The sequence below is a fragment of the Clavelina lepadiformis genome, chromosome 1 (assembly GCF_947623445.1).
Source record: "Clavelina lepadiformis chromosome 1, kaClaLepa1.1, whole genome shotgun sequence".
In the NCBI taxonomy this organism is placed as follows: Eukaryota; Metazoa; Chordata; class Ascidiacea; order Aplousobranchia; family Clavelinidae; genus Clavelina; species Clavelina lepadiformis.
The window spans coordinates 21,180,471-21,204,901 of NC_135240.1; the positions used below are offsets into that span (position 1 = coordinate 21,180,471).

The 24,431-nt window shown below is 34.6% G+C and overlaps 3 protein-coding genes and 1 long non-coding RNA gene across 5 annotated transcripts; 2 read left to right on the forward strand and 2 right to left on the reverse strand.

The window, feature by feature from the left end:
- Positions 1-352: 352 nt before the first annotated feature.
- Positions 353-3,195, reverse strand: LOC143464691 (uncharacterized). The gene is made up of 3 exons (XR_013118527.1): positions 3,000-3,195; positions 1,721-1,872; positions 353-1,372 (listed from the first exon to the last, which is right to left on the reverse strand). It is a non-coding gene; the product is annotated as an uncharacterized LOC143464691 (long non-coding RNA).
- Positions 3,196-5,923: 2,728 nt separating this feature from the next.
- On the forward strand, positions 5,924-7,615 carry LOC143469467 (elongation factor 1-gamma-B-like). The gene has a single exon (XM_076967168.1). The coding sequence runs from the start codon at positions 6,026-6,028 to the stop codon at positions 7,256-7,258; it is 1,233 nt and encodes a 410-aa protein (XP_076823283.1). The 5' UTR covers positions 5,924-6,025; the 3' UTR covers positions 7,259-7,615.
- Positions 7,616-7,662: 47 nt separating this feature from the next.
- On the forward strand, positions 7,663-8,771 carry LOC143469473 (steroid receptor RNA activator 1-like). The gene is made up of 3 exons (XM_076967180.1): positions 7,663-8,109; positions 8,240-8,422; positions 8,523-8,771. The coding sequence occupies exons 1-3, from the start codon at positions 7,663-7,665 to the stop codon at positions 8,577-8,579; spliced, it is 687 nt and encodes a 228-aa protein (XP_076823295.1). The 3' UTR covers positions 8,580-8,771.
- A 45-nt stretch (positions 8,772-8,816) lies between these two features.
- Positions 8,817-22,415, reverse strand: LOC143469451 (tyrosine-protein kinase ITK/TSK-like). 2 transcript variants are annotated; one of them, XM_076967147.1, is made up of 15 exons: positions 22,074-22,415; positions 21,784-21,879; positions 20,035-20,116; positions 19,699-19,848; positions 16,619-17,191; positions 14,974-15,029; positions 14,619-14,782; positions 14,136-14,270; positions 13,879-14,009; positions 12,896-13,021; positions 12,427-12,544; positions 12,073-12,238; positions 11,859-11,977; positions 10,089-10,234; positions 8,817-10,016 (listed from the first exon to the last, which is right to left on the reverse strand). In XM_076967147.1, the coding sequence occupies exons 1-15, from the start codon at positions 22,209-22,211 to the stop codon at positions 9,778-9,780; spliced, it is 2,439 nt and encodes an 812-aa protein (XP_076823262.1). In that variant the 5' UTR covers positions 22,212-22,415; the 3' UTR covers positions 8,817-9,777. The 2 variants fall into 2 exon arrangements, with proteins under 2 accessions (XP_076823262.1, XP_076823269.1); XM_076967154.1 differs by lacking the exon at positions 16,619-17,191 and having other exon boundaries at positions 22,074-22,414.
- Positions 22,416-24,431: the final 2,016 nt, after the last annotated feature.

Below are 24,431 nucleotides of genomic sequence, written 5' to 3' on the forward strand. Positions count from 1 at the left end.
ATTCAACATCAATGGAAATTCAGCTCCTACATTTTTGTGACATAATAAATGAAATTCTTCATTTAATGAAGTCATAACTGTTATTGTATGCTTTAAGCTAAAGTGAAACATTTTGCTGTTGTTCAAACAACTAAAGTAGAAACCTTAAGATTAACTTAGTTCTATGTATTTAAAAGGAAGGCACTTGTAAGCTTCGGTTTGCGTCCTAAAGGGTAAATATTTAAGTTAACGTTTATGCGGTTACTTCTACTACAGGACTAATTTTGCAACCTTTTCCTTGAAATGTTTGCTGTTTAAATGCTGTACTTCTGTTTGGAATATTTGTATACGTAGAAAATAGAAATGCATAATTTTGAAAGTTGGAAAGACGATGAATGCCTAGAAGAGGCTATGGAGCATGAGATGGAAACCATAGAAAAAACTTATTACGATTACCGTAACAGTATGCAATATCCCTGCGTAAGGTGTGAGAAAAATTTATAACTAAAGCAGGCACTCATCGTATGTGAGTCGAATGAATACGGAGTTGAACGTAATTTCGGAAAAAAAGTCTAGGAGATCTGTGTTCATTAGCCTTTAGCAATTGCAAAATGAAGTTAGATAAACCGCCCATGTTACCCTTCGTACTTCAACAACTGCATTCGCTATGTGAACGAAACAGAAACCGCCAGCAATTTATGAAAGCTTAAATGAAATTTATGCACAAAAACCCACTCACTCTTGCTGAAAGAATAATGCTGATTGAGCTCTTGTTGACTGAATAAACGAATAAAGTCAATGTTGACTCACACCTTCGTGCAATCTTTCTGATGTGGAAAAAGATTTATGCAATTACATTTCCGGCAGAGTTTTAACATCGTTTTACTACAAGACTGGCGAAAACTGGTTCTTAAAACACGCGCAAGGCGACAATTGTTCAAGTGTAAAAACCTGCTCGGGTCTTAAATAAAAGGCTTCAAATGTGTTCTACGCTCTAAAAAAAACAGGTCAAACTATCCCTGCAATAAACGAACGCAAAATTAGATCATGAAGCAATTTGCGAAAATGTGCTTGTTGACGCCATTACCGGCGATGTTATTTCAGGGATGACCTTGAACTGTTGCAACTTATTTGAAAAATACATTAGGATCACAGGTCATTCGTATGCTAAACGACTAACGGAGCTTTTTCTCAAGCGGAAAACACTAACTGCAAAAGTCAGGTACGTCTTTATAATTTTACAAATACAGCCAGAACGAATGTACATATAAATTGTATCATTTACTTAGTCTTATATTTTATGCATACACACAAGTTAAACCTACTTCGCTTGGTATGTAGAAAAGGCAAGGGAAGCAGGACATCATTTCGAAGTCATCTTCACAGCTTTCAACTAACACAAAATTAATGACAGATTTTTGATTATTATTACGATTATAACAAAATTACGTTTTGTTTACAAAGAGCACGACGTAATAAAAGCACAGCTGAAAAATTAGTGATCCTGACATCTAGTTAATGATTTCATAACATTAATATTATGTGCTCTTTCGCCAAACTGGGTTCACCAAACAATCCCAAGATTGGGATTTCTACTGCAACCACCCTGCTTTCTAATTTGACCAATATATCTTTCAAGGAAATTTCGAGACACACGCCTCAGTATAACCAACTTTGCACCTGCAGCAAGTGTAATTTTTACCAGTTCAACCAATGATAATGTTGGTATAATTAATCAAACCTTTATTGGTGGCTTGTGAAAAGACCATCTTTTTAGATTCTTCAGGTGTAAAAGAATCTCCATTTCGTTTTGGGCGATTGGTTATAGTGTCTAGCTAGGTATTAAAATACCCCACAAAATCATTTTTAGCCAGTCAATTCTCCGGTCATCTTCTGCACAAAATGTTAAAAGATCACTTTAGCGGATTACTACATCCAAGGCTGGAGTTGCAAATGTCAAAGCAGTTGTTCATAATTTTGGCCGATCGAACAGTTTCCATTTTTCGTCCCGACTCAAGAGTATGTACAACACCAGAAATTTATACAATATTATATGTCCAAAGACCCAAAAAAACATTAGGGCCCACCAAATGTATTTTAATATGAAAATGCTTCAAATGACAATCATGCTAACAATACTGACCTGATAGTTAAAATTATTGAACAAGTAAACTTATTGTGGTGTGATGAATAAATATCTTAATTTCTTGATTTTTAGCAAGCTACGCTCTTTTGACACCATGTGCTCGTTTGCTTAATTTTCCCTTTTTCAATTTATGTTTTATAAATTTAACTAATTACAGGATTAGTGAATGTACTAGTTGTTACCAGCGAATATTAACGTTATTTCTCTTGAGCACGTTTTAAGCCCTTTCGGCTTTGTCACTTTTTCGTGTTCATTGGCGCGTGTTAGTAACAACTGGCTTGATTTTTTGTTCCCACCGCGGTTTTGAATAAAAAATAAAATGATTGATTGATTAATGATTGAAGCCTTTACAAATCTTCAAATTTTAATGAAGTTAAGCACATCCAAAATGCCATTTTTCTCATTCCGAAAACTTGACAACAATGCGTTGGAGGAAATTCACCCAAAGTGCACTTAGTTAATAAAACTAAAGTATTTTTACAGACTGCATAGCTTCTTTCACAAAATCATTAAAGCTTTTGCAAGAAGGGTTTTGGCTGTAAGGCTTGCTAGGTTTACGAGGATGACACTTTTTTGAATTAACAGATTTTTCTGGCAAATTAAGTTTAGGGATGGTTCCAACGCATAACTCCAATCTTGACTTAATGTATCTGCGTTTAACATAGAATAACCACAATAACATGTTCTTACTTGGATCTGTACTATGAATTAAACCTCAATATTTTTGTAAGGTGACCTGTTTGCAAGATTCACCATTACACAGGCTAGCTTAATAGGCATTGAGTATAGGACATAGGCTACAATATTGGCCTACAGACAAGAATAATAATTAATCATTACTCTATAGTCTATAATATGATGCAGAAAAACTTACTTTCAACAAAATTATTTTCTTCAAAATGTCTTGCACAAATTCTTACACATCTCTTGCATATGGTAACTTTATGCCAGAATTTGCTCTAAGACCCAAGAAAATCTTCTCCAAATTCCCTGCCCACAATTTCTTTCTGCACCAGAACAAAAAAAATTCCGTCAGCACAGGAAAAAGGGAATCTGCATGGTCTTTTAGAATCACATAATGGAATGCAGCAATGTTTACTCATAGTCAGTGGTATATTCATAAAAAAGGGGAATTTACTGTTAAACAAAATTGCGTGTTTGTCTTGGGAAATACAACTAAGTTACTTCTTTACAGAAACATGTTGGCCAACGAATAAATCTTTATTTGCAAACTGATAAACGTAATTTTGCGACAACCGAACCATAACCACGCGAATCTATGCTACGTCATAAGCTACGTTTGGAAAACATCTGCATTGGAAGCGATCATGTGGACGCCTCGTGATCAAAAACGAAGAAAAGACCTTACCTCGATTGAACTGGTACAACAATTTGGAAAACATATATGTCAGAATTGAGAGGTCAGGGTTGGCCAGGATGGCGCAACTTTTCGAAGTCAACAACGAAATGAACAGAAGAAAGATTTATGCATTACAAAGAAATTACGTAACCATATAAATAAGCAAAGCATTCCATTTTTCAAAGAGAGAAGAAAAGAAAAGTTAATTTTTATACAGTGAAACGAGTGCATTCATAGCAAACGTGATTTCCTCGGTTATAATATCCGGGCGACTGGAAGCTGTAAATAAAAGTGTATTCTGTTTGCTGCTGTGGTGTTCATTTCTTTGCAGGCAATTTAATCAATAAGTAAGTGTGTGCTAAATTGCATTTACATATTGATGTAAATGTACACGGAACAATCAACTTTCATGGTCAGAAAAGAGAGACTCATCAGCCGACAAAGAAGATAGCCAAATCAAAGACAGCTATCTATTGCGGCGACTTGTGGACATTGCTTTAGTCGTAATAAATCATAGTGACATCATAATTACGTCAAATACGACTAGGCAACCATCAAAAGCGTCATAATGTAAAGTAAGCTATACAACAGAGTTGAAAACGCAAAGGTACAATATATAAAGTACAAGTAATGAAAGAAACAACGTATATTAAGGAGAAAAACGAAAACTTCAAGGAAAATGTCCAAAGCGCCACAAAACTAAGAAAATTGTATGTGTATATGTTTATTTATTAAGTAGGCTAGCTTGCAAACCAGTTATTAGGTTGAGATAATTCCCCATCAGTGTCACTCAAGGAATCAGTATCTGAAAAAGAGGAGTTTTCGTTCAACACTACTATCTATTCGACGATTGGCATCTTTCTCTGTACATCACTGTCGATATAGGCCTACCCGAGAAAATTCCATCTTACAACAAGCAGCAATGTCATCACATCTTCCAAAGATCATCATTGGTGTGTGTTTTTGATGTACAAACTCGGGCTCAACAACAACGCCCTACATTAGTGTTATGGCCACCAGAAACCGGGTTCCTGTCTGGGATGGGATTTCTGCTACCTGCTCGTCTATTTAACTTCGCTTTTTAACTTATGTTTTGTAGATTTAACTAATTATATGTTTAGTGGCCATGCTATTTGTTACCAGCAATTATTACCTTAAATTTGATGAGCTCGTTTTAAGCCTTTTCGGCTTTTTCATTTTTTCCCATTCATAAGCGCATGCTTATAACAACTGGCTTGATTTTTCGTCACCATCTCGCTTTTGACGAAAAATAAAATAATGATTGATTCATTGAATTCTGTGCGAGTACAATACTGTGGCCACCATTCATTTTGATTTTGCATATGAATCAACAAAAAAACAAGTGCTAGCGCCGTTGGAATACATTGATGTTATAGTACACACTGGCATATTGAACCAAATCGAAAAGTTAGGGCAATGTATCCACAATAACTTACACTCAACTCGGCAGTCAAAAAATAAACCGCTTTTAATAAGCAAATTGTAAACAACAAAGAAACAACTGTATTTAACTTGCAGTTAAACGCATTTATACTGATTTAACTCCAGTGTTTTTAGAAAAAGCTGTCGATAATATAATTCAGTCGTGAGATGGAAGTCAAAGAGTTAGAACCATATTGTAACTGCGGTAGCTGCTAATCAGGCTATTTCTCCTTTTCTGCAAAGTCAAAACCATAATCAGACTTGAAAATATGACGTAACAAGGGAGACAGATTTTGACATTACACCGGTAAGTAGAGCCTTTTTGTCACCAGTTAAATCAATGATACTATGTTAACAATAATATGATGCTGATGTAGTATCACTGGTTAGAATAAAGGAGAGACGGTCTCTTCTTTTAACATAAGGAAAAAAGTTTCATCAAGCTTGCCGGCCTACAAGTTCAAGATCACTCGAGCATAACCATTTTCTCTCTCATTTTAACGGATGATAGAAAGGCTGTATCACGCTCGTAGGCTAATAATTCGCAATTCAAATAATTTACCCCTTGTAGCTGTTGTAAAAGTTAGGCTTTGTAATAAAATCATGTCCTAAATGCACATTACACCCGCTTACTTAAAAATTTAAATTAATATAGAGAAAGCGAAGTGCAGGTTCTATTTGGCATGAAATACTGTACACGTAACGCTGTCTGCTATCTATGGCAAGCCTGACAAAAGTGAAGACCGTTTCGTGTAAGGTATTGGGTTGGCCAAGTCGGACAAAAAAAATACTCATGGGAGATTATGCGTTCAATAAAGTAAAGATGTGGGTTGGGAGCGTTGTTGGCCGAAGTGTCCGGAAACATCATATATCTTGTGATCAACATTTTGTGTTATGTGATATGTCCTATCTATGGATAAAGATTCTGACGACATACTATTTACTAAAGCGTGACGGCATGACGTGGGTTCATGTGTTGCGCAAATCCTCTCGACTGGGCTTTTTCCTTTCAAATATAGCGGCCGTAGAAGTGGTTGATGCTACAAGTATCTCGACTTTTAGTTATTATCTAACGTTGGGATTACACCAAAGATATAATGGCCGGAAAGCTTTATACTTTTCCAAATAATTTCAGAGCCCAAAAGATTCAGATCACTGCTAATTACAGCGGTTTTGACCTGTCTTTGGCCGAGTTTGTGGCGGGCGTAACAAACAAATCGGACGAGTTTTTGAAAAAATTTCCTTTAGGAAAAGTACCTGCTTTTGAAGGTGATAGTATTAATCTTTTTGAGCCAAATGCTATTGCGTTTTATGTTGGAAACGACACACTTAGAGGTGGCGAAGCAGAGGCGGAAGTTTGGCAATGGATAGGCGTTGCTGACAATGATCTTATGCCAGCCGCTTGCACATGGGTTTATCCGACTCTCGGATTGACGCAGTATAACAAACAAAGCACGGAAAAGGCCAAAGAAGAAGTTAAGACAGTTCTTAATCTTTTAAACAACCACCTTTTAACACGTACTTTCCTTGTTGGTGAGCGAGTTTCCCAAGCAGACATATCTATGGCCTGTACTTTGCTCATGTTATACATTAATGTCCTTGAGCCTGGTTTTCGTAAACCTTATGGAAACGTAAATCGCTGGTTTGTCACTCTTGTTAATCAACCAGAGTTTAAAAAAGTGCTTGGGGAAGTTTCCCTTTGCACTAAAATGGCTCAGTTTGATGCCAAAAAGTACAACGAAATTTCTGGAAAAGGAGGCAAAAAAGATCAAGGTAAAAAAGAACAGACCCAAAAGAAGCCACAGCAGAAGGAAGACAAACCAGCTAACGAGCCTCCTGCTCCAAAACCCAAACTGGACCCATGGCGAAATGCTCCAAAACCATCAATGGACTTGGATGCATGGAAAAGATGTTATTCCAACAATCCAGTGGAAGTTTCTTGGAAGTATTTCCTGGAACACTTCAAAAAAGAGGATTACTCTATATGGCGTGGTGCATACCAGTATAACAGTGATCTCAAAATGGATTTTATGGCTAGTAATCTTGTTGCGGGCATGTTCCAGCGTTTGGAAAAGCTTCGCAAACATGGCTTTGGAAGTGTACTAATATTCGGAGGGAACAGAAAATTTCAAATAGACAGTGTATGGTTTTGGTTGGGGCATGACCTTGCGTTTGACCTCTGTGAGGATTGGCAGATCGACTATGAGAGTTACAAGTGGACAAAACTGAATTTCGACGATGACAACGACAGAAAGATGATTAAAGAATTTTGGGCTGGTGAGGGGGAGTTTGATGGGCGTGAGTGCTTGGAGCAGAAGGTCTACAAGTAATGCTAGTCATATGCCAATGTTAACACAGGATGCAAATATTAACCCTTTCCGTTTTTCTTTCTGGACTATTTCATCGTGTTCTAAGACTTGTAATAGATTTATCTCGTTGATGTGGTCATGATTGTCAAGTTCCATAGTTAATCATTAATATTCATGACTTGTAGTTTAACATTTCACAGAATGCTAGAAGTTGACCTTGTAGAGTTGACACTAAAGTGAAGGTTTTTGGTTCACTCATTTGTTTATAAACCAAATTTTAAATGGTGTTTTTGCGCTCTTGTGTTTTAATTGGCATTGCATCGTGGCATTGGAAAATGGCTTAGCTATAGAAAACCTAATAAAAGGTTTCTTATTATACATTTGAAAGGTAAATATGTACTGTGTAGGTTTATTACATTAAAAAGATGACTGATAGTCCTTCGAATAGCAAAATGATGCAGCCTGGTGGCCCTGGCTGGAATGATCCACCGAAGCTTAGTCACAAAGTTCATACCGAAACAAAAGTCCGGCGAAACGCCCTTAATAAAAGAGTGGCTTATCTTGATGCTCAAAAATGCACAAATGAAGTTGGGAAAGTAGCCTTAACTGCAGATATGCCACCTCCTATCAACGGATCATTTGGAAGCGATCCTGTTGTAAATGTATTGAAACAAATAACTTCCCCCACACCAAAATTGCACCTATTTATTCCAAACACATCCCACGAATCGCAATCAAGTGCCTCAAATAATGCAACAGTGAATGAGGTCAATGACAGTAACCTAACAGTGGCTGAAATTGACATTGATTTAGAAAATCTTGATGTAGTTTCTGAATTACTTAATTTAACCAAAGAGCGCCTGAATGAAAAGGTAATGAAATGTGATTGTTGAAGTTCAATAGTATTGTACTGTTCCATGATTATTAATTTTCCAAGTTTGGCCAGCTTTTTAAGACAAAAAACAAAAATGACTACGTGATAACGTAGTCATTAATTTTCAGAATAAAAATGCAGCTGCTGATATCTACAAACGGTTGGACATACTGAAATCTGCACTGGATGCAGGAGAACTTTCACAAGAAACTGAAATAAAAATGAAGGATTTAACCAAGCAATTGATGCTAAAGCGATATCAGCAAGCATGGGATATTCACGTTTCACTCATGTGTGATCATATTTCAGAAGTATGAAGCTGTTGCTTTGAAGTATAATACATTTAATGGCATTGCAGGCCTGACTCACTTATGTAACAAGATGAATTTTTCAATATTTGTTTTATAACAGGTACGGTCTTGGATGGTTGGTATTAAACGTCTAATTGGTGAACTGAAAAAGGGTTAAGATGACGCCATTTGTTTGAAAACTCATTCAATTGTCTTTAACTCGTACTACAGTAGGATTATTTCTTTTGGTAAGACACTTCTGCAGCCGATCATTGCAATAAAATCTGGTTTTGTAAAATATGACAAAATCGTTTTCCTGTCCTGAAACGGTACTAAAGTCAAAACATATTTGAATAAACTTGACACAGCATTTGATGAGTGGTAACATAATTCCAGTTGAAGATATAACCAAAGCTATCATACATCACTTTATTGGCATATCATTATAAAATCCCACAGATTGAAATTGGACATCAGCCATGCGGATGCACTTTAGTTCATCAGCACAATGACATATAACAAATCATAAAAATATGACGAAGACAAGTTTCACGATGTATGTTAGAAATATTTTACAATAAAAGTAGGTATTGCACAGAGAATTATATTAAGCATAAAGTTGGTTAAAGTGCAACTGCGGTATCTTGTGAATGTTTGCTAGTACCTTGATCAACCAAAAATAAGAACTTACTGATGATCACGCAATAAAATACTCACTAAAACTATCGTTACTTACTGTTTTGTACCTTTTACTAATGCGGTCGGTAAGTGCATATGTTCATGTTCACCCAGTGTAACAGTCATACCGTAGAGTAGGATTGCACAAATAAATTATACTTAAACAAGAAGGTCTCTGACACAAAATATTTGGAAATGAACTTAATGTTTGTTAAAACCTCATTATTTTCAATAGTAATAGCAGAACAAATAAGCAGTTTTAAAAGCTTGCACAACACGACTGCAAAGTGTAATTCAGACAATAACTAATGTAAATGTAATGCTGTTTCCTGGGTTATTCAACCAAAATATGAGTAAGTTTCAATAAATATGTTTAAGTTTCAACGGTATGAACTATGAAGTGACAGAAAGCATTTCTTATAAAACTAAAATTTGACATAAAACATTTTCTCATTTTCACAATGAAGATACAAACACAAAACCTGAAATAAAAGATTTGATTCGTAGATTACCCACAGAGTATGAAAGACCCTTGATTAAAAAACAATCACCTTCACAAATATAAATACATTGGAATATCAGTTTTACTTTATCACTCAAGTGCACTTAGATTTGGTCATGCACTAGTGTCAGTTTGAAGATTTCTGAAACAGTTGGATCACGAATCACACAAGAAATAATAAAATGGTTCAGACAATTCAGCGTGCATAATAAAAGCCTTGAGGTTGGCTACTTGCATTAATCTCATCTATAAGATCATTTAATATGTTTAATAGCTCTTCGAAAGAAGGTCTTTTTTCCGTCTCCATTTCCCAACACTGCTTCATAACTCTGTAAACTTCATGAGGGCAATTGTTTGGACGTTCAAGTTTGTAACCACGGGCAACTTGATCCACAACATCAGTGTTGCTCAGAGCCCTGTATGGCATTAGGCCACCTAACATAAAACCCAATTTGATGCATGTTACTTCGTGATAATGTGCATGACACTTTGTTAATATTACTTTACCAGTAAACAGTTCCCACATGAGCACCCCAAACGCCCACACATCAGATTTTGAGCTGAACATGGTGTAGTTTAAAACTTCAGGTGCCGCCCACTTTATAGGGAACTTGCTGCCTAAAGAACTTGTGTATTCATCATCCAACACAAACCTGCAACACAAAAATTGGAAATAAAAGTACGTTTAAATTTTTTAGCATAAATTGTTTGTGCACAAAAAGTTGCAGCTAACAAAATGATGGTGGCATATAGTCAAAAGTTGGCACATACACAATGCACAAAACTATATCAATGTTATTAAGGTTTACTAAATAGAAGTTATAGCTAAGTTTAAATGTTTTGTAGAGGTCACTCTTATATGCATAAACATCCAAGTTTTAAGACTACATATCCCTACTTGTACATTGTGTAACTAAATAAACACAACTATTATTTTGAAACATTGCAACAACATTCAATTTCAAGCTGCAACTTATCACCACATTACTGATGGTACTTACAGAGTCACAACCAGTTTTATCACAAACACGAAGTAATTTAACATTAAGGAACTACCATGTTTAAGTTATGCATAGAAACTTTGAGGTTCAGTTCATTTCTGCATGCCAATATGAAAGCATGAATTGGAATGAGTTGATGCCATAATTTCTCAATACTTAGTTCAAATATTGGCATGCATAAGTGTACTAGAGCAAAGGTTCCTTAACTATGGGTTGCGCGAAGTCGATGCAAACCTGGTTCTCGAAGGTCAAAAATAAGTCGTTTTATATATTTTCAACGTTCCTTTTTTCAAGTTCTTTCAGTCTCTTTCATCAAAGAATGAAATGTGTATGATGCAATAATTCAGCCTATGTCATAGAATACATTATTGCATCATAGACATTTCATCTGTAAGTTTTAACAACTGTATAGTGAAAGACAACATGGTTTATAGGCTCGCAAGTCAAGATTAGTTGATTGCAGTATTAATTTGGAGAAAAGTTATTAAGCTTACTATTTTTACCATGTCTTCTTAAAGGGCTAATTAAGTTAAGATGTTAAACGGGTAATAACTGTGATTTAATTGTGAATAGTTTAATGTCGGTGAAAATATTGGTTTAAAATCGGAACTGGTTGGTAAATAAGTCAATGGAGTGGTGATCCAAAGCAGTTTAAACTGTTTGTAATGCAAAAGTGGCTGTTGTGTCAGTGTTGATGGTATGAAAGTTTAGTTATCTGCAGTAGTTGAATAGTTTACCTAAGCATGTAGAAAACAAGCAAGTTACATTGCAAGATAATATTGATTGTAATTAGAAATTCTCTGTTTTGTGTAAGCTTTTTAATGGATGGCTATGCGTTCCTACAAACATGATGATTATGTTTCGTAATAAAATACACTGTTTCATAGCATATGTACCAAACAACCACTGCCAGTCTGTAGAATAGGTACTTGAGAAAAGAGTAGATTGTTTACATAGAAAACGAACTTAGCAACTTCCTACCATAAAAATTTCCATACAATCATTATACTTTTTGTGTTAAAATGCACTGTTTTAAGGCTTGGGTTTCTAGATGTTCACCAAAGACATATCTGGTTCACGTTGAAAACAGTTTGGGAACCGCTGTACTAGAGGATACCCAAAACTTCATTCAAAATACAACTTGTTCCTATGTTATAAGTTGTTCATAACAGTTTAAACAAACACAAAATCACAGAGACAACGTTGGATCAGCAAGCTGGGTCAGACACTTACACAAGCAAATATGACTATAAATCAAAACATTAATTTTGCTGACCTTGTTAATCCAAAATCAGCAACCTTTATTTGTCTGTTTTTTCCGACTAAGCAATTTCTAGCGGCAAGATCTCGGTGAATCAATTGATTCTGCTCCAAGTATTTCATTGCATCACAGACCTTTAACATAGAATATGCTATGCTAATATGTCTCACTCCCATTCCAGAAATCCTTAAAATGACTACAAAACAGAACATAAGTAAAGCATATGTACCTGAAAACACATGTCAAGCAACGTATCAGGATAATTTTGCAGTGCTAAATTTTTTCTAATATAGTCAAGGAGGCAGCCTTCCTCCATGAATTCTGTTACAATGCAGATTGGCCGCTCATTTATCACAACACCAATGAGCTCCACGAGATTCTTGTGAATCAATCGCCTGCATGCGAAAAACATATACCAGTCAACGCAAATATGTTATGTTAACAAAAAACAAATCCAATTGATAATTGTCTTACATTATGTCTTAAGCCAATGCGACAATGGTATATTGCAGAAATGCTGGGGATTTCTACAGCATTGTTTAATGGTTTTCACAACTATATCGTTATTTTTTCACCAACTTACGTCATGACTTCAGCTTCCTCAATAAACTTTTCTTCCTCCATTGTGCCTTCCTTCATTATTTTTAATGCAACCTGCCTCGTTCCGCGAAACAAGCCTCGGTGTACGACACCAAACTGGCCTAAGCACATGTGGTTTACGTTGATGGTTCCAAGCACAGTAGATATTGCATATGACTATGAAGCTTTGATGAATTTACTTTATTATGATGACAATTTACTGTAAAGTTGTGGTATAGAAGAGCACTACTCAACAAGGGTCTTCTAGCAACTAGTTGTCATAATCACAGACATTTTTCGCTCCTTTTCTAATATTTTTTATGCAAATGTAACTAACTGCAAGTATAACAAATTAATCTATTCAGAATAGGGCGATGACTTTTTATAAACTTACATCACCATACATAAAATATTTACAACATAACTATTCCACTTTCAACACGGAATAAAAGCACAAATATTTAATATCTTACCACTTCCAAGTTCCTCTTTCTTAGTGATTTCGCTCCAATCAACACTCCATTTTCCATTACTGAATGAATGAGTCATTGGTTGATTTTGAAGGCAAAGTGGAGGTTGTCGCAGTCTGGAAACTAGACCTAGAAGAGCAAAGGAAACTGTTAAAAAAGCTGTTGCACGTCATAGCATGCATGAAATTGTCTCTGTCCAAACAATAAATTATTATAATTTACAGCCTAAACTTTTAACAAAATGAATGAAACTAAAAAACAGCGACTGCGTTTTTTCAAGGTTAAAAATATTATTTTCTTTGCCTAATTTGATTTTTTCTAAATACTAGTAAATGCATTAGAGTCTGACATCTATAGTCAACAATATCTAAATATAAAAAAGAGCTATACTATTTCATTTAAATATTTTACCAGCATTAAGCAAAAAGGGTACTGTAATTTGGAATGCAACAAAAATTAAGTAGTAGATACATAGGTCTGGATGATTTATTTAAAAGCAGTGAACCTGAATGAAATCTCTCATCTAGAATAAATGTCAAAAAACTGAAAGCAAACTGACACTGACAGGCAAGTTTCCTGTTCAGCTTTCTTTCATACTATGTACATTTTCTTTCCTGCTACTATGTATACAATACTTGACACTTTTACAACAATGGATTAGCAACCACATCTGTTGCCTGTAGCCTGTGTTTTCCAAAATTCCAGAAATCATCAACAAAATTTTTAGCATAAAAGAATATATAGTTACAAGATTTTTAAATCAGGAAAAAGTCTGCATAAAACTGCATATATATACAACAAAATTTTAAAAGCTTAACCAAGAAACACTTTTACAAAAAAGCAATGACCATTTGCCATATATTTCACTAAGACCAAGTAATTAACTAGATAATAGTCACTTTCATTCAATTGAAGATAGAGACTTACAGTACTGTAATGTATAGGCCTATTAACTATATCAAACAAATTATGTTTAAATACTTTACCACCAGCATTGTGCTTATGATACTGGATTAATTCAATTATAGAGGGTAAGGGGTGGGACTCCGACAAGTAATATTTGCCTTCATCATTCTCTTTGATGTGGTAATGTTTCACCATGGGGGTGCCATTTACACTGCAACAAATGATTGTGTTGACCACATTTGAAATCACAAAGAAATGTGATTGTGATAGATTAATCGTGTTTGTAAGCTCAAAAACAGAAAATAATGAACTTACGAACATTAGTTCAATAGCTTACTTTCCTCCTTTTGATACAACTGATAATGTGTATATGCCAGCTTGTGATGAATTTCGAATCACAAATGTTCCTTCTCTTCCATCTTCCTTTAAAATATACTCTGCCCTTATTCGTGAAATATCTTTTTGAAACCAACTGTATCAATAAAGAAATTCGGGTTAACAACTGACAAAGTCAACTGAGCCATTTGCATTGGGCATGTAGTTTGAAGAAAAATACTACCTTCTTGTGACACAATTTTAATGGCTTTTGATTATTTTACCTCCACTTAGAACATAATTCTTTTTTTTTCGCTGTAAGCAACGGTACAAAAAGAAGTTCCAGTCAAGAATGAATTAACAAATTTTGTCAAAACTTAAGTATAGTTTCGTACAGATAAAAGGAATAGTAATAATTGACTAAATTTCATTTTCCGATTGTTTTTACAGTTTCATTTTACTTTGTGTAATACTTTTAGTCCAGTATAAGCTAATTAATATTTACTCCTTTGTCTCCAGGTTGTTGCTAGACTCATCTTTTAGGTAGTTAGCAGGTACATAACCTTCCTTGTTATATTTATCTCGGACCTTCCACCAATGGGGTTTGTGGCTTTCAAGAAGGGTATATCTTTCTCCATTTTTCAAAGCAATATCCTCAGCTTCCATAGGCTGTAGAATGACAAAGATCGAGTTTTTCGGGATGCTGTAAATCTTATGACAGCTATCGCTGGAACATTTAGCTAAATTATTGTGGAAATTTGTGGAGTGCAACGCTTTTATCCAAACAAAAAAGCAAAAATGAACAAAATACGTGTAAAGTTAACTTAATCAAGCCGATAACGTTCATTTAAGGAAAATACCTTAAAGTCATATAGGGCAATAACCACTGACTTTTGTTCTTCATGGACAGGTCGAGCTATTGAAGAAAAATTTTATTTGATATTCAGCTTAATAATAATCGTTTTGTATGTTTTAGCAAATATTCGCAATATAACAAAAGGTTTCAAAAATTAAGAAAAATTAAAAAACAAAAGAAATATTTATTAATTCAATTGAAAAATTAATTCAATAATTTCCTTAATTACAGTTGAATATTGATACAGAGAATTCAATATAAAAACTTTTGAAAAATGATCAAGTACAAAAAATTAAAAAGTATTTGGTACTGTTATTGTCAGAATACCAGTACAAGAGAAGGTCGTACACTTTACTAAGTGACTTCACAGCTGCTCAAAATAATAGTGTGAGGTAATTTCCTGGGTAACAAATACACACATGAAAAAGCAGTATAGAAATAGCAACTATACAGCTTCATGTTTTGACAATGGCCACATTTACTGCATTTAAAATAGCAGGCATACTTTTCAGTACCTGAAGTTACAGGTATTAAAATTACCATTTGCTATCATTGAAATACCAGTAACAAATTAACCAGACATATACGGGACTATTAAAACATAACAGTAGCAATTACCTCCTTTAAATAACAAACCATACAGACATAATAATATGAAGATAACTCAACCTATCCGTGCCTACAATGTAAACACGTACACAAGATACAAATTTATGTGTTAAATTATGAACAAACCCAGTTACAAATAACTCAAACCACAGATTAAGAACAAAGAAAGGTAAAAGAAGTACCACTCATGACATTGTAAATCGGAATGCAACAGGCTTGATATGGATCAGCAATCAAGGAAATAGAATAGAATTTAATTGCCTTCGATCTCAGTGCATTCTAATTAAATGATAAAACAACTGATGAAGTGAAATGTACGGAATTTGGTTTTCGAATATAGGTATGTCACAAAGATTTTGTCAACGTTTTTAAATGACAAATTTATACTATTTGGATAACATCAAAATAAAATTTCAACAGTTGTTTGAATTACAGCCAGTGTTGAGCATTGTGACATATTGTTCTTAAATTCCAAGTCCTCAAAAGCATGTGAAAGCAATTCATCCAATATTCCAATGTACGCAAGTCAGTTTCAGTCACCACAGTCCACAACGTCACTCGTTATATGTCATTCACTGCCCTACCTATGACCCATGTAGTCATTATGATTAAACTACAACGATGACACACTCCGTTATTTAAAATGTATCTAGAATAACTTCGGTTATGTATTCAATTAATTGTAAAACTTTGGAATGTGAATACCTGTGTTTTATTAAAAATTCTTTTATGAAAACATTCTGCAATTAAAGTCACTGTATATACTGAACAGTGCTAACTATTTTCATTTGAACTAACACTGCTAAAAACTGTTAGAGAATGTACCTTATGTACATATTTTTGGAAAGAAGACCACTAACTGAATGTTTGATAAGGCTCAATTCTTGTGCAAAACCAAAAAATGAAAGAAATCTATGACAGGCCATTGCTAAAAGCATGCTCAAATTAAAATAACCAAAAGAGTGATTGATGAAAAAAATGACTGAAAACATGAATTGTTTAATGCAAATTAATTAGTGTGCAAGCAACCTAAGTCTGACCTTGAAAATCTGGGGATGTGAACTCGTACTTTGCCACTGGAATTTGTGCACTAGTGTTGTTTGCACCTGGATAGTAAGGAACCTTTGTCTGGTGGTTGTTGATTGATGTGAACATATCTTGCTCAGAATAAGGGAAAACAGAACCGCCTTCTGATAATCTTGGAGCAGAAAAATTCCTATGAGTGAATTGAGAGTTTTCAAGGATTGGACCCATAGATGGTGATTTTGAAGAATATCCACTCTGTAGTTCTCGGTTTGGTGTGTGCTGCGGATAATTATTTGACAACTGGGTCCTTGAACCATGCTGCTGAACTTTAGCTGGGTTGAAATGTGGATTACTTTGGCTCACTGGATTCATTCTGCTAGCAGGCCATTTAGAAACGGCTTCAGCAATGCCAGGTGGATTCATACGGTTGGGTAGGGTGGCAAACTTATTTGCTGAAGTACCAGGTTTAGGAGGTAATGGAAGGTTAGGTCCTGCTCCAGTTGAAGAACCAGAAAAATCTACACTAGTGCGTCGTGGAGTTACAGGTTTTGCTTGAGGTCTCGGAATTTCTGGCAAACGATTTTGATCTTGGTAGAAATAAACAAACTTGAATTGCTAAAATAATGGTGAAAATTGGGGTATATATTTGGTTTAGTTAATGTAGTTTATGAGTAATTACCCAAACACGTCCTGTAAGAGATAAAAGTATTAACATCCATACTAATTGGTTATTACACAATACCCAAAATTACTGACAACTAAAAGCCTTTAAGTAATGTTCGCTGTTTTTAAATATATTGTATTACTCTTTAATGTGATACAAGAAATTCATTCTGAAATATTTTTTAAAAGAAATTGAAAATTAGGGAGAATTAAAGTTTATTCGAGTTCACACAAACCCGAATACCATGTAGGTTGACACCAACGAATCCCCAATCTAATCGTATTAGGACCAAGTGATAAAATTTCATCCAAGTCTTGCTTGTAACATAAAGTAATCACTAAACAAACCGCTTTCTTCCAAAAATAATAAGCAGCAATTGAAAAACTAAAACCATTAACAAAATGACATCCATTGCAAGTCGGCTACCGATGACACTAATTTAGCTTCGACATAAAACTACATCATCATTTCTTACTAATATATTGTTTTACGTATTCTTCTCCTCATTTTATGTGTTTGGTGCGGTAACTGGCATAAATAACAACATGAAATTTGGTATGTGGGTGGGGTTTAATAAAATCTCGGTCAAGTTCGTATATGAGCGTGATCACTGATCACGTGACTACTTTTTGGGAAATCCCTGAAAACTTTAAAATTTTGGTGCCTTTCGACAGTTAATTTATCCTATATCTTTTGTCACCTTTCTTTCTAACTTTATTGCTTTAAAGCTACCTGATCCCCCAACATACCACTTTTATGACGATTACGTCTGGTCATTTGATAATAATATATAGGGCAATTTATGAGGGGTGTTTTGCTGACGCCAAAAATTTCACCTTTTCTTGCATAACTTTATGTGACGTTAAGATAATTTCTTGAAACTTCATGGAAGTAATTTTATTGTCACAAAATGTGTGGAAAAAAAAAATTTTTTTTGTCATGTGACTATAACTATCGGAGATCTTTACATTCCCAGCTTTTACTTTAACGTTACTCGAAAAGTATTAACGATACAACAATGAAACTTTGTTCGATTGTTAATCTATCTTCTCCCCATCCAAACAAAGACAAACACTTACATTAGATCACGTGATCTGATAATAACAGCCTCAAATCGGGCTTAAACGTAAATTTTCAGATTTTGAATGTAATTTTTATAACTTATTTTATAATTTTAAGCAAAGCTACTTCTAGCAGACGCACATCCTGTACAGATGTAAAATTTTACGCACTTACTTTCTCATTTAGATGAAGTTCTAAGGGGATTTCCCACTTTTAAATTTTTTAAACCTTAATATTTTAGTGGTGTTTGGGTCAATTTACTTGAAACTTTATGGGATGTTAAGGGGTGAATCAAAAAATTTTTTTGATTCAAAATTTTTGATTGATTTGAGTTGATTTTTTTCGACAAAACTACCACGATAATTATAAGACCACATTTAACAATTTTATTGCACGAATTCATTAGTCAATTCATAACATATTCAGTTATTTTCAGATCAATCACGTGACTACTTCAACCAGAAATTGCTAAAAACCTTTGAAAATAACCACTTTGCGTTTTGAGTTTTTGCTAAGAACTTTCAACAATTGGTGGCAACAATCAAGGCCAGTATTTGTGTAAAAAACCATAGTCATCGAGAAACGTACTAAGAAGTTATGGCTCTAAATACGAAGGTTACTATGACATTTTTCACTATTTTGGTCCAAAGCGCGTAATAACGCTACTCACTATACTATGAATTGTTCAACCATTAGTCATTATTTTCAAATTTTAAACCATAAGAACATTAAATTAAGGAAAAACAATGTTTTCTGTGACAGACAAGTAAAAAGTAATAGGTATGATAATAGCGTACTTTAGTGTTTAAAGGGAAAATTTTGCATTAAATAAGTCTAAACTATCGTATGGTTGGTGTATTTGCACCGGTAATGTTGCTAGCCTACAGTAGAGTTTTGTCTTAGCTGTTTGCTCTAGCCTAGTCCGGTATCGGTTATTGTGATAAAAACAAGAAGGCTATTAATAGTTCATGTACTGCCATGTTTGACATTCTTCATATTACATATATGATAATCATAAATTTTCTTAAACAAGTTGACTATGTACTCTTGTCATATTTGTATTATGCTTTCCAACCACTTTCACACGGGTAGCTTTGATATCTTTGACTACCAAAGGCATACAACAACTTATTAACACTTACTAAATAAATAAAGATTTGACACCATAGAGCATGAGAACAAACAACCAGCAAAGCGACAGAAATGGCAACTTATGAACTCAGTTAATAACAAACTGTGTCGCATTTGATAACATGGGGTTATCTCAAATTACATATAGTGTAGTAATATTCTATATATGTATATATGCAGTTATACACTATATATGTACCATGTTATATATATATTTTCAACGGAACTGCAACTTACTTGGTGCAGGAAGTCGGTCAATGAATTTATTTCTTAAACGTTCACAGCCACTGGCATTTTTATTGCTATTTAAACAGCACTGCCATTTTCCTTTATCATAAATGTTGGGGTGGCAAGCTGTTTGAAGAGTGTGGCCCAACATCTGGCATGCTACATGATTATTTAAAAAAACATCATTAAAATTGATATGAATGGATGTTTGATTGACGAAACAAAAAATGTTTCATCACATTTAAAAATGTGATAGTTCGATAACAGAGTAGCAGCATTAAAAAGAAAAATTGAAAGCAGGGATTAAAAGAATCAGTTTTTAGGACAGGTTGACACAACACTAACCTTGCGTTATGGCTTTCATCCAGAGATCACGATCTTCTGCATTTTTAGCACAACAATATAAATAACAATCATCATGGGCAATCTAAAAAAATTTACTTTATTTATGAAATGATTTAATTATAGTACGTATACAATATATATGCTACAAATTGCACACAGTATGACTTCAATTTCAAGTTTTTGGTTAGAAAGGTTGCATTTACCAAGAACAGGGGTTGCATAACTTTTTCTGGTCAGGGACACCAAAAGTCTAAATACCCCCAGGGAGTATTGCGACTAGGTTTCGGGTGTATTGATTACTTTCATTTCAGAATAAAAGATGTATTGTATTACATAGTAATTGTAATGCGCAAAATGTAATCGACCGAAAGTAGCTTAGTAGTGTAAGTGTAATTGATGCTCTGCTCAAATTAGGGCTGCACATTCTGTAACGGTGGTTCTCAACAAGGGGTCAGAAAAGTGCTTCTTGAGGGTCAGCAGAAACCTTTCATTGCTTGAACTTTACTTATGATATCGATTTTGTACATCAGTATTTAACAGTCACTGGTAATCACACATTACGATTGCAATGTTTGTTTGTCACGTAATAATACTGTAGCAAGGTATCAATAAAACGTTGCTTTCAGTTCAGTTTCACCACTTTGTTGGCGGATGGTATTCAGATTTAAGCTGATCATTATTAGGGGTATTGAGACATAAAAACTTTAAGGCCCTAAAGGAATCTCAGTGAAAGAAATCGGTGAAAAAATTAAATAAATTATTCCTTTTCAATTTACAGTAAGCCCATTTACATGAGCGCTTAAGATGGATTAGAATATGACTCTCTCGTTGTTGGCGAAGAGAAAAAATAAGTTGAAATTGAAACACATTTGCTTCGACTAAATGTGTGGTTTTGTGAGTCGGATTGAACCTAGGCTAGACCTGTCACCTCTGCCTTTTCTCTAAAAGCCATTACCAATATGCATCTCTTGCAACGCATGAAAAAAAATGTCACTAATAACAATTGGTAGCCTACTAAAAAGCCGAACCTATGTTTGATACAGAAGTGAGAAATTCCCATCTACGTAACAGCAGGTCATTGTATTGATTTCGTCTCGTTAGTATTGGACAATTTATTGTGATCATTACAACTAAACCTCATCTTTCACATGAATTGACAATAAAGCAATGGTCAAGAAAGCCTTACTTTGAGAAATATAATTAAGTTCCAAACCTAAACTGACGTGCGAAAAGCAGTTCCTCGCCCCACACAAATTAAATCCGATCCGAAACCGACCTAGTAAATTGAAGCTTTATCAGATGGAATGCATGGAATGCAAGAATATATGACAACATTTACAAGTCGACTTGAGCACCGATCCATCTCAGCCATGTAAATAGGCGTAGTGAGATCTCGCAATTTTAGATTCTATTAACGCATAATCTAACCCTCTGACACAAATTTATAAGAAACAGTTTTCTCATGTTTTTAATGCATTGTATCCTATTTCAGTATTCCGTAAACCTCACTTAACCCGCACAATACTCTGGGGACAAAGTGGTTCAGATTAATGAAATTCAACTGTATTTCAAAAAATTCACATGACAGTCACAGAGTACTCTGGACTCAATCTTGAAAACCACTGTCCTAGAGTGTTTTAATAAGGAAAAAAACGATCATTAATTAGGCTACTTAAAAAAATGCAACCCTAATGAAATAACTCATTTAACTATTGTAAAAATCAAAATTAGTAATATTGAGCAAAATACCTGAAAAGCACTGGTTCTGTTGAGGGCTTCATCTAAAATTGGTGCAACAGATGAAATGGTGTTAAGCGCAAAACTTTCTTTGATTTTGCCTCTTTGCTGCGAACAAAAATAAGATTGTATGTCATACAACAAGTATATATATCTCTACATTTGAAAATGCTTGTGGATTATTTGTGTAACTCCTAGTAAAACAGGAACAAAATATAACATCATAAATCAGTTGATCTTAAAATTGCAATAACAATGCAAAAGTTGGTTTTTACGACATCCATGTGTCAACTCATAAGTACCTCTTTTGTCCCATCATAATAGGAAAGTTTTTTATTGGTAAGGACAAAAAGTCTTTCTTTGTAATTAACAGGACCGATGCTTTTCTTCCTTTGAGCACGCTTGGTCATCATTCCAATTTTAATTTCTTCCTCTATCATGATTCGTTCTTGAGTTCACAGCGTTACAGTTACAGGCAATCATTAACATGAACATCACATCATATTCGAACCGGCGATCATAGGCAACCAAACAACATAATTTTTACTGGAATGAGTCAACCACTTCAAGAATATTAGTAAAAAGCAAGGAATAATGGACACAGTGCTGGCTAACTTAACACCTTAACAGCAAAATATTGGTCAGGGTGAACGTTGTTTACCAGAAATCCATCAACTAAATAAGCACCTAGATAGTCTCTTAAATCTTGAATTCATCTTCCACTTTCGAGTTAAAATTAATCGTCATAAATTTATATAGTGTTTGACTTACAGTAAAATCTACCTATGTCGCCACCTCAAGTGGAACAGGAAAGTGGCGAATTCGGCAAACCAAACAACACATCAATATGCACAGGTCTGCATAATTCCAGGACCCAATATTTCTGTGAAAGCTAAACATTCGATGGAGAACGCAAGCTGGTAGCACTTTTTAGATTGCTATACAATAATGTAGTGTTCACTTAAACTTACAAATGTAACATCACAGAAATTCGGGACAAACGGTTGCCTTTCTTTTGGCTAAGACTTGTCGGTTATATAGCAATGGATTTTTGGCTCACAAATACACATTGTGACGCACAATGCGGTTGTGGTACATCGGCAAGGACGATAGACAGCTAGGCGAAACATCTTTGGTGTAGTCATAGCAGATTAAAGTTTGCAATGTAATCACGTTGGCTAAGCTTTTAGTATTTTAACTACTTTGTACTTATATGCAAATTATTTCGCTTATGATTAGCAAAAAAGGTTTTAAGGTAAGTGAAGCAAATAAAGCAAAAAAATTTTAAGGTATCGTAATCGACCAAATGGCCTGGAAAGTAACCAAATTTCGATCCTTATTAAAGGCCTGTGTTTATAATCAAAGTTCGTCTGCTAAAGAGCCAGATTGGAAAGTTTGCTGTTTTAGGGGGAGAAATCCCCGCGCAAGAAGTTCGAAGAATAACAAGTATTCCACTTAATCGTTCAAAAATGTGTGCACAACTTTCTTTATTTTTCGAAATAAATATGCAGGTTGGATTTTATTATAGTCAGTTGCTTTAGAAGAAATTTCAGACGAGGTTATATAATTTTGAAACTATAGTGTTTATATAAATGACCCAGGACGAGGTTTAGGAACATAATTCCAAGGAGTCTGTGGAAATTTTAGGTTTATACATGTAAAGCAGTCCCAGAATTTTCATCCTGCACTCACTTGGCAAACTTTCCAATCTGGCTAAAGTGAAGCCATAACCTAGTGGAAAGCATGGCAAAGGCACCTTCGAGTTTTTAACATTGGCATTAGCCTTAGCCTAATGAAAGGTTGGATAAATTTGCTCGTTTTCAGCCCGTCTCTTTTATAGCTATACCTAATTATAATAGGCTTTTTCACTAACTATTTTTGCGTTTTTAGTTTTTTTTTTCACTGACAGCAATATAGCCTACCGTTATGCTATAACCATTTTAACAGACTTTTTGTAGAAACTGTTAGTTACTTTCGGTTCTTTCTCCCTTTCTAATCTCAGAATCTCGGGGTTGTGTTTTCAATTCGTTGGTTTTGGGTGCTTAAGTAAACCTGGTTTAAATGAAAAGAGTTCCCAGCATTAATGCATTAGGCCTATCAGAGAGGCTAGACGGCTAGACAGACATCAATAGCCTTGTCGTTTTCACTTTCAGGCTTTTCTAATATCAAAGTGTCGGCGTTCTCAGGCCAGTCAGCACCATCATCACTATTTCACAAAGGTGGGCTACGAAGTAACAACAATTAATTAAACAATGCAATATAGCTATCCGATTTCTTCGTTTGTGACTTAGTGTGGCGTGCAGCGTGCAGCGTGCAGCGTCAAAAACCAGGTAAATCCAAGATGGAAAAAAATGAAATAATTAATTGATACTAACTGAACATTTAGTATGCAAACATTCCCAAAGAAAAATTATTTGCATATAATAATCACCTATATAGTATTTGCATTGAGTGTTTGTAGGAATTTGCAACAAAATAAAATCTAAATTAAGCAACTTCCCGCAAAACATATTCAAATATTATTGACATAGTCTTATTCTGCTGACATTCTACTCTGTAAATATGTGAAACTTCCTGATTTAATTTGTACTTTGCGCATGAAAGCGAAGTACAAACCCTTGCTTTTGCAAATGATAACAAATGCTCTGTCGACGTAGCGG

Coding starts and splice junctions, on each gene's coding strand:
- LOC143469473 (XM_076967180.1), top strand. CDS start 7,663: ATGACTGATAGTCCTTCGAATAGCAAAATGATGCAGCCTGGTGGCCCT. Junction 8,110..8,239: donor AAGAGCGCCTGAATGAAAAG/GTAATGAAATGT, acceptor ATTAATTTTCAG/AATAAAAATGCAGCTGCTGA. Junction 8,423..8,522: donor TGTGTGATCATATTTCAGAA/GTATGAAGCTGT, acceptor GTTTTATAACAG/GTACGGTCTTGGATGGTTGG.
- LOC143469467 (XM_076967168.1), top strand. CDS start 6,026: ATGGCCGGAAAGCTTTATACTTTTCCAAATAATTTCAGAGCCCAAAAG.
- LOC143469451 (XM_076967147.1), bottom strand. CDS start 22,211: ATGATAGAGGAAGAAATTAAAATTGGAATGATGACCAAGCGTGCTCAA. Junction 20,117..21,783: donor ACAGAACCAGTGCTTTTCAG/GTATTTTGCTCA, acceptor AAATTTTTTTAG/ATTGCCCATGATGATTGTTA. Junction 17,192..19,698: donor TGACCGACTTCCTGCACCAA/GTAAGTTGCAGT, acceptor ATTTCTACCAAG/ATCAAAATCGTTTGCCAGAA.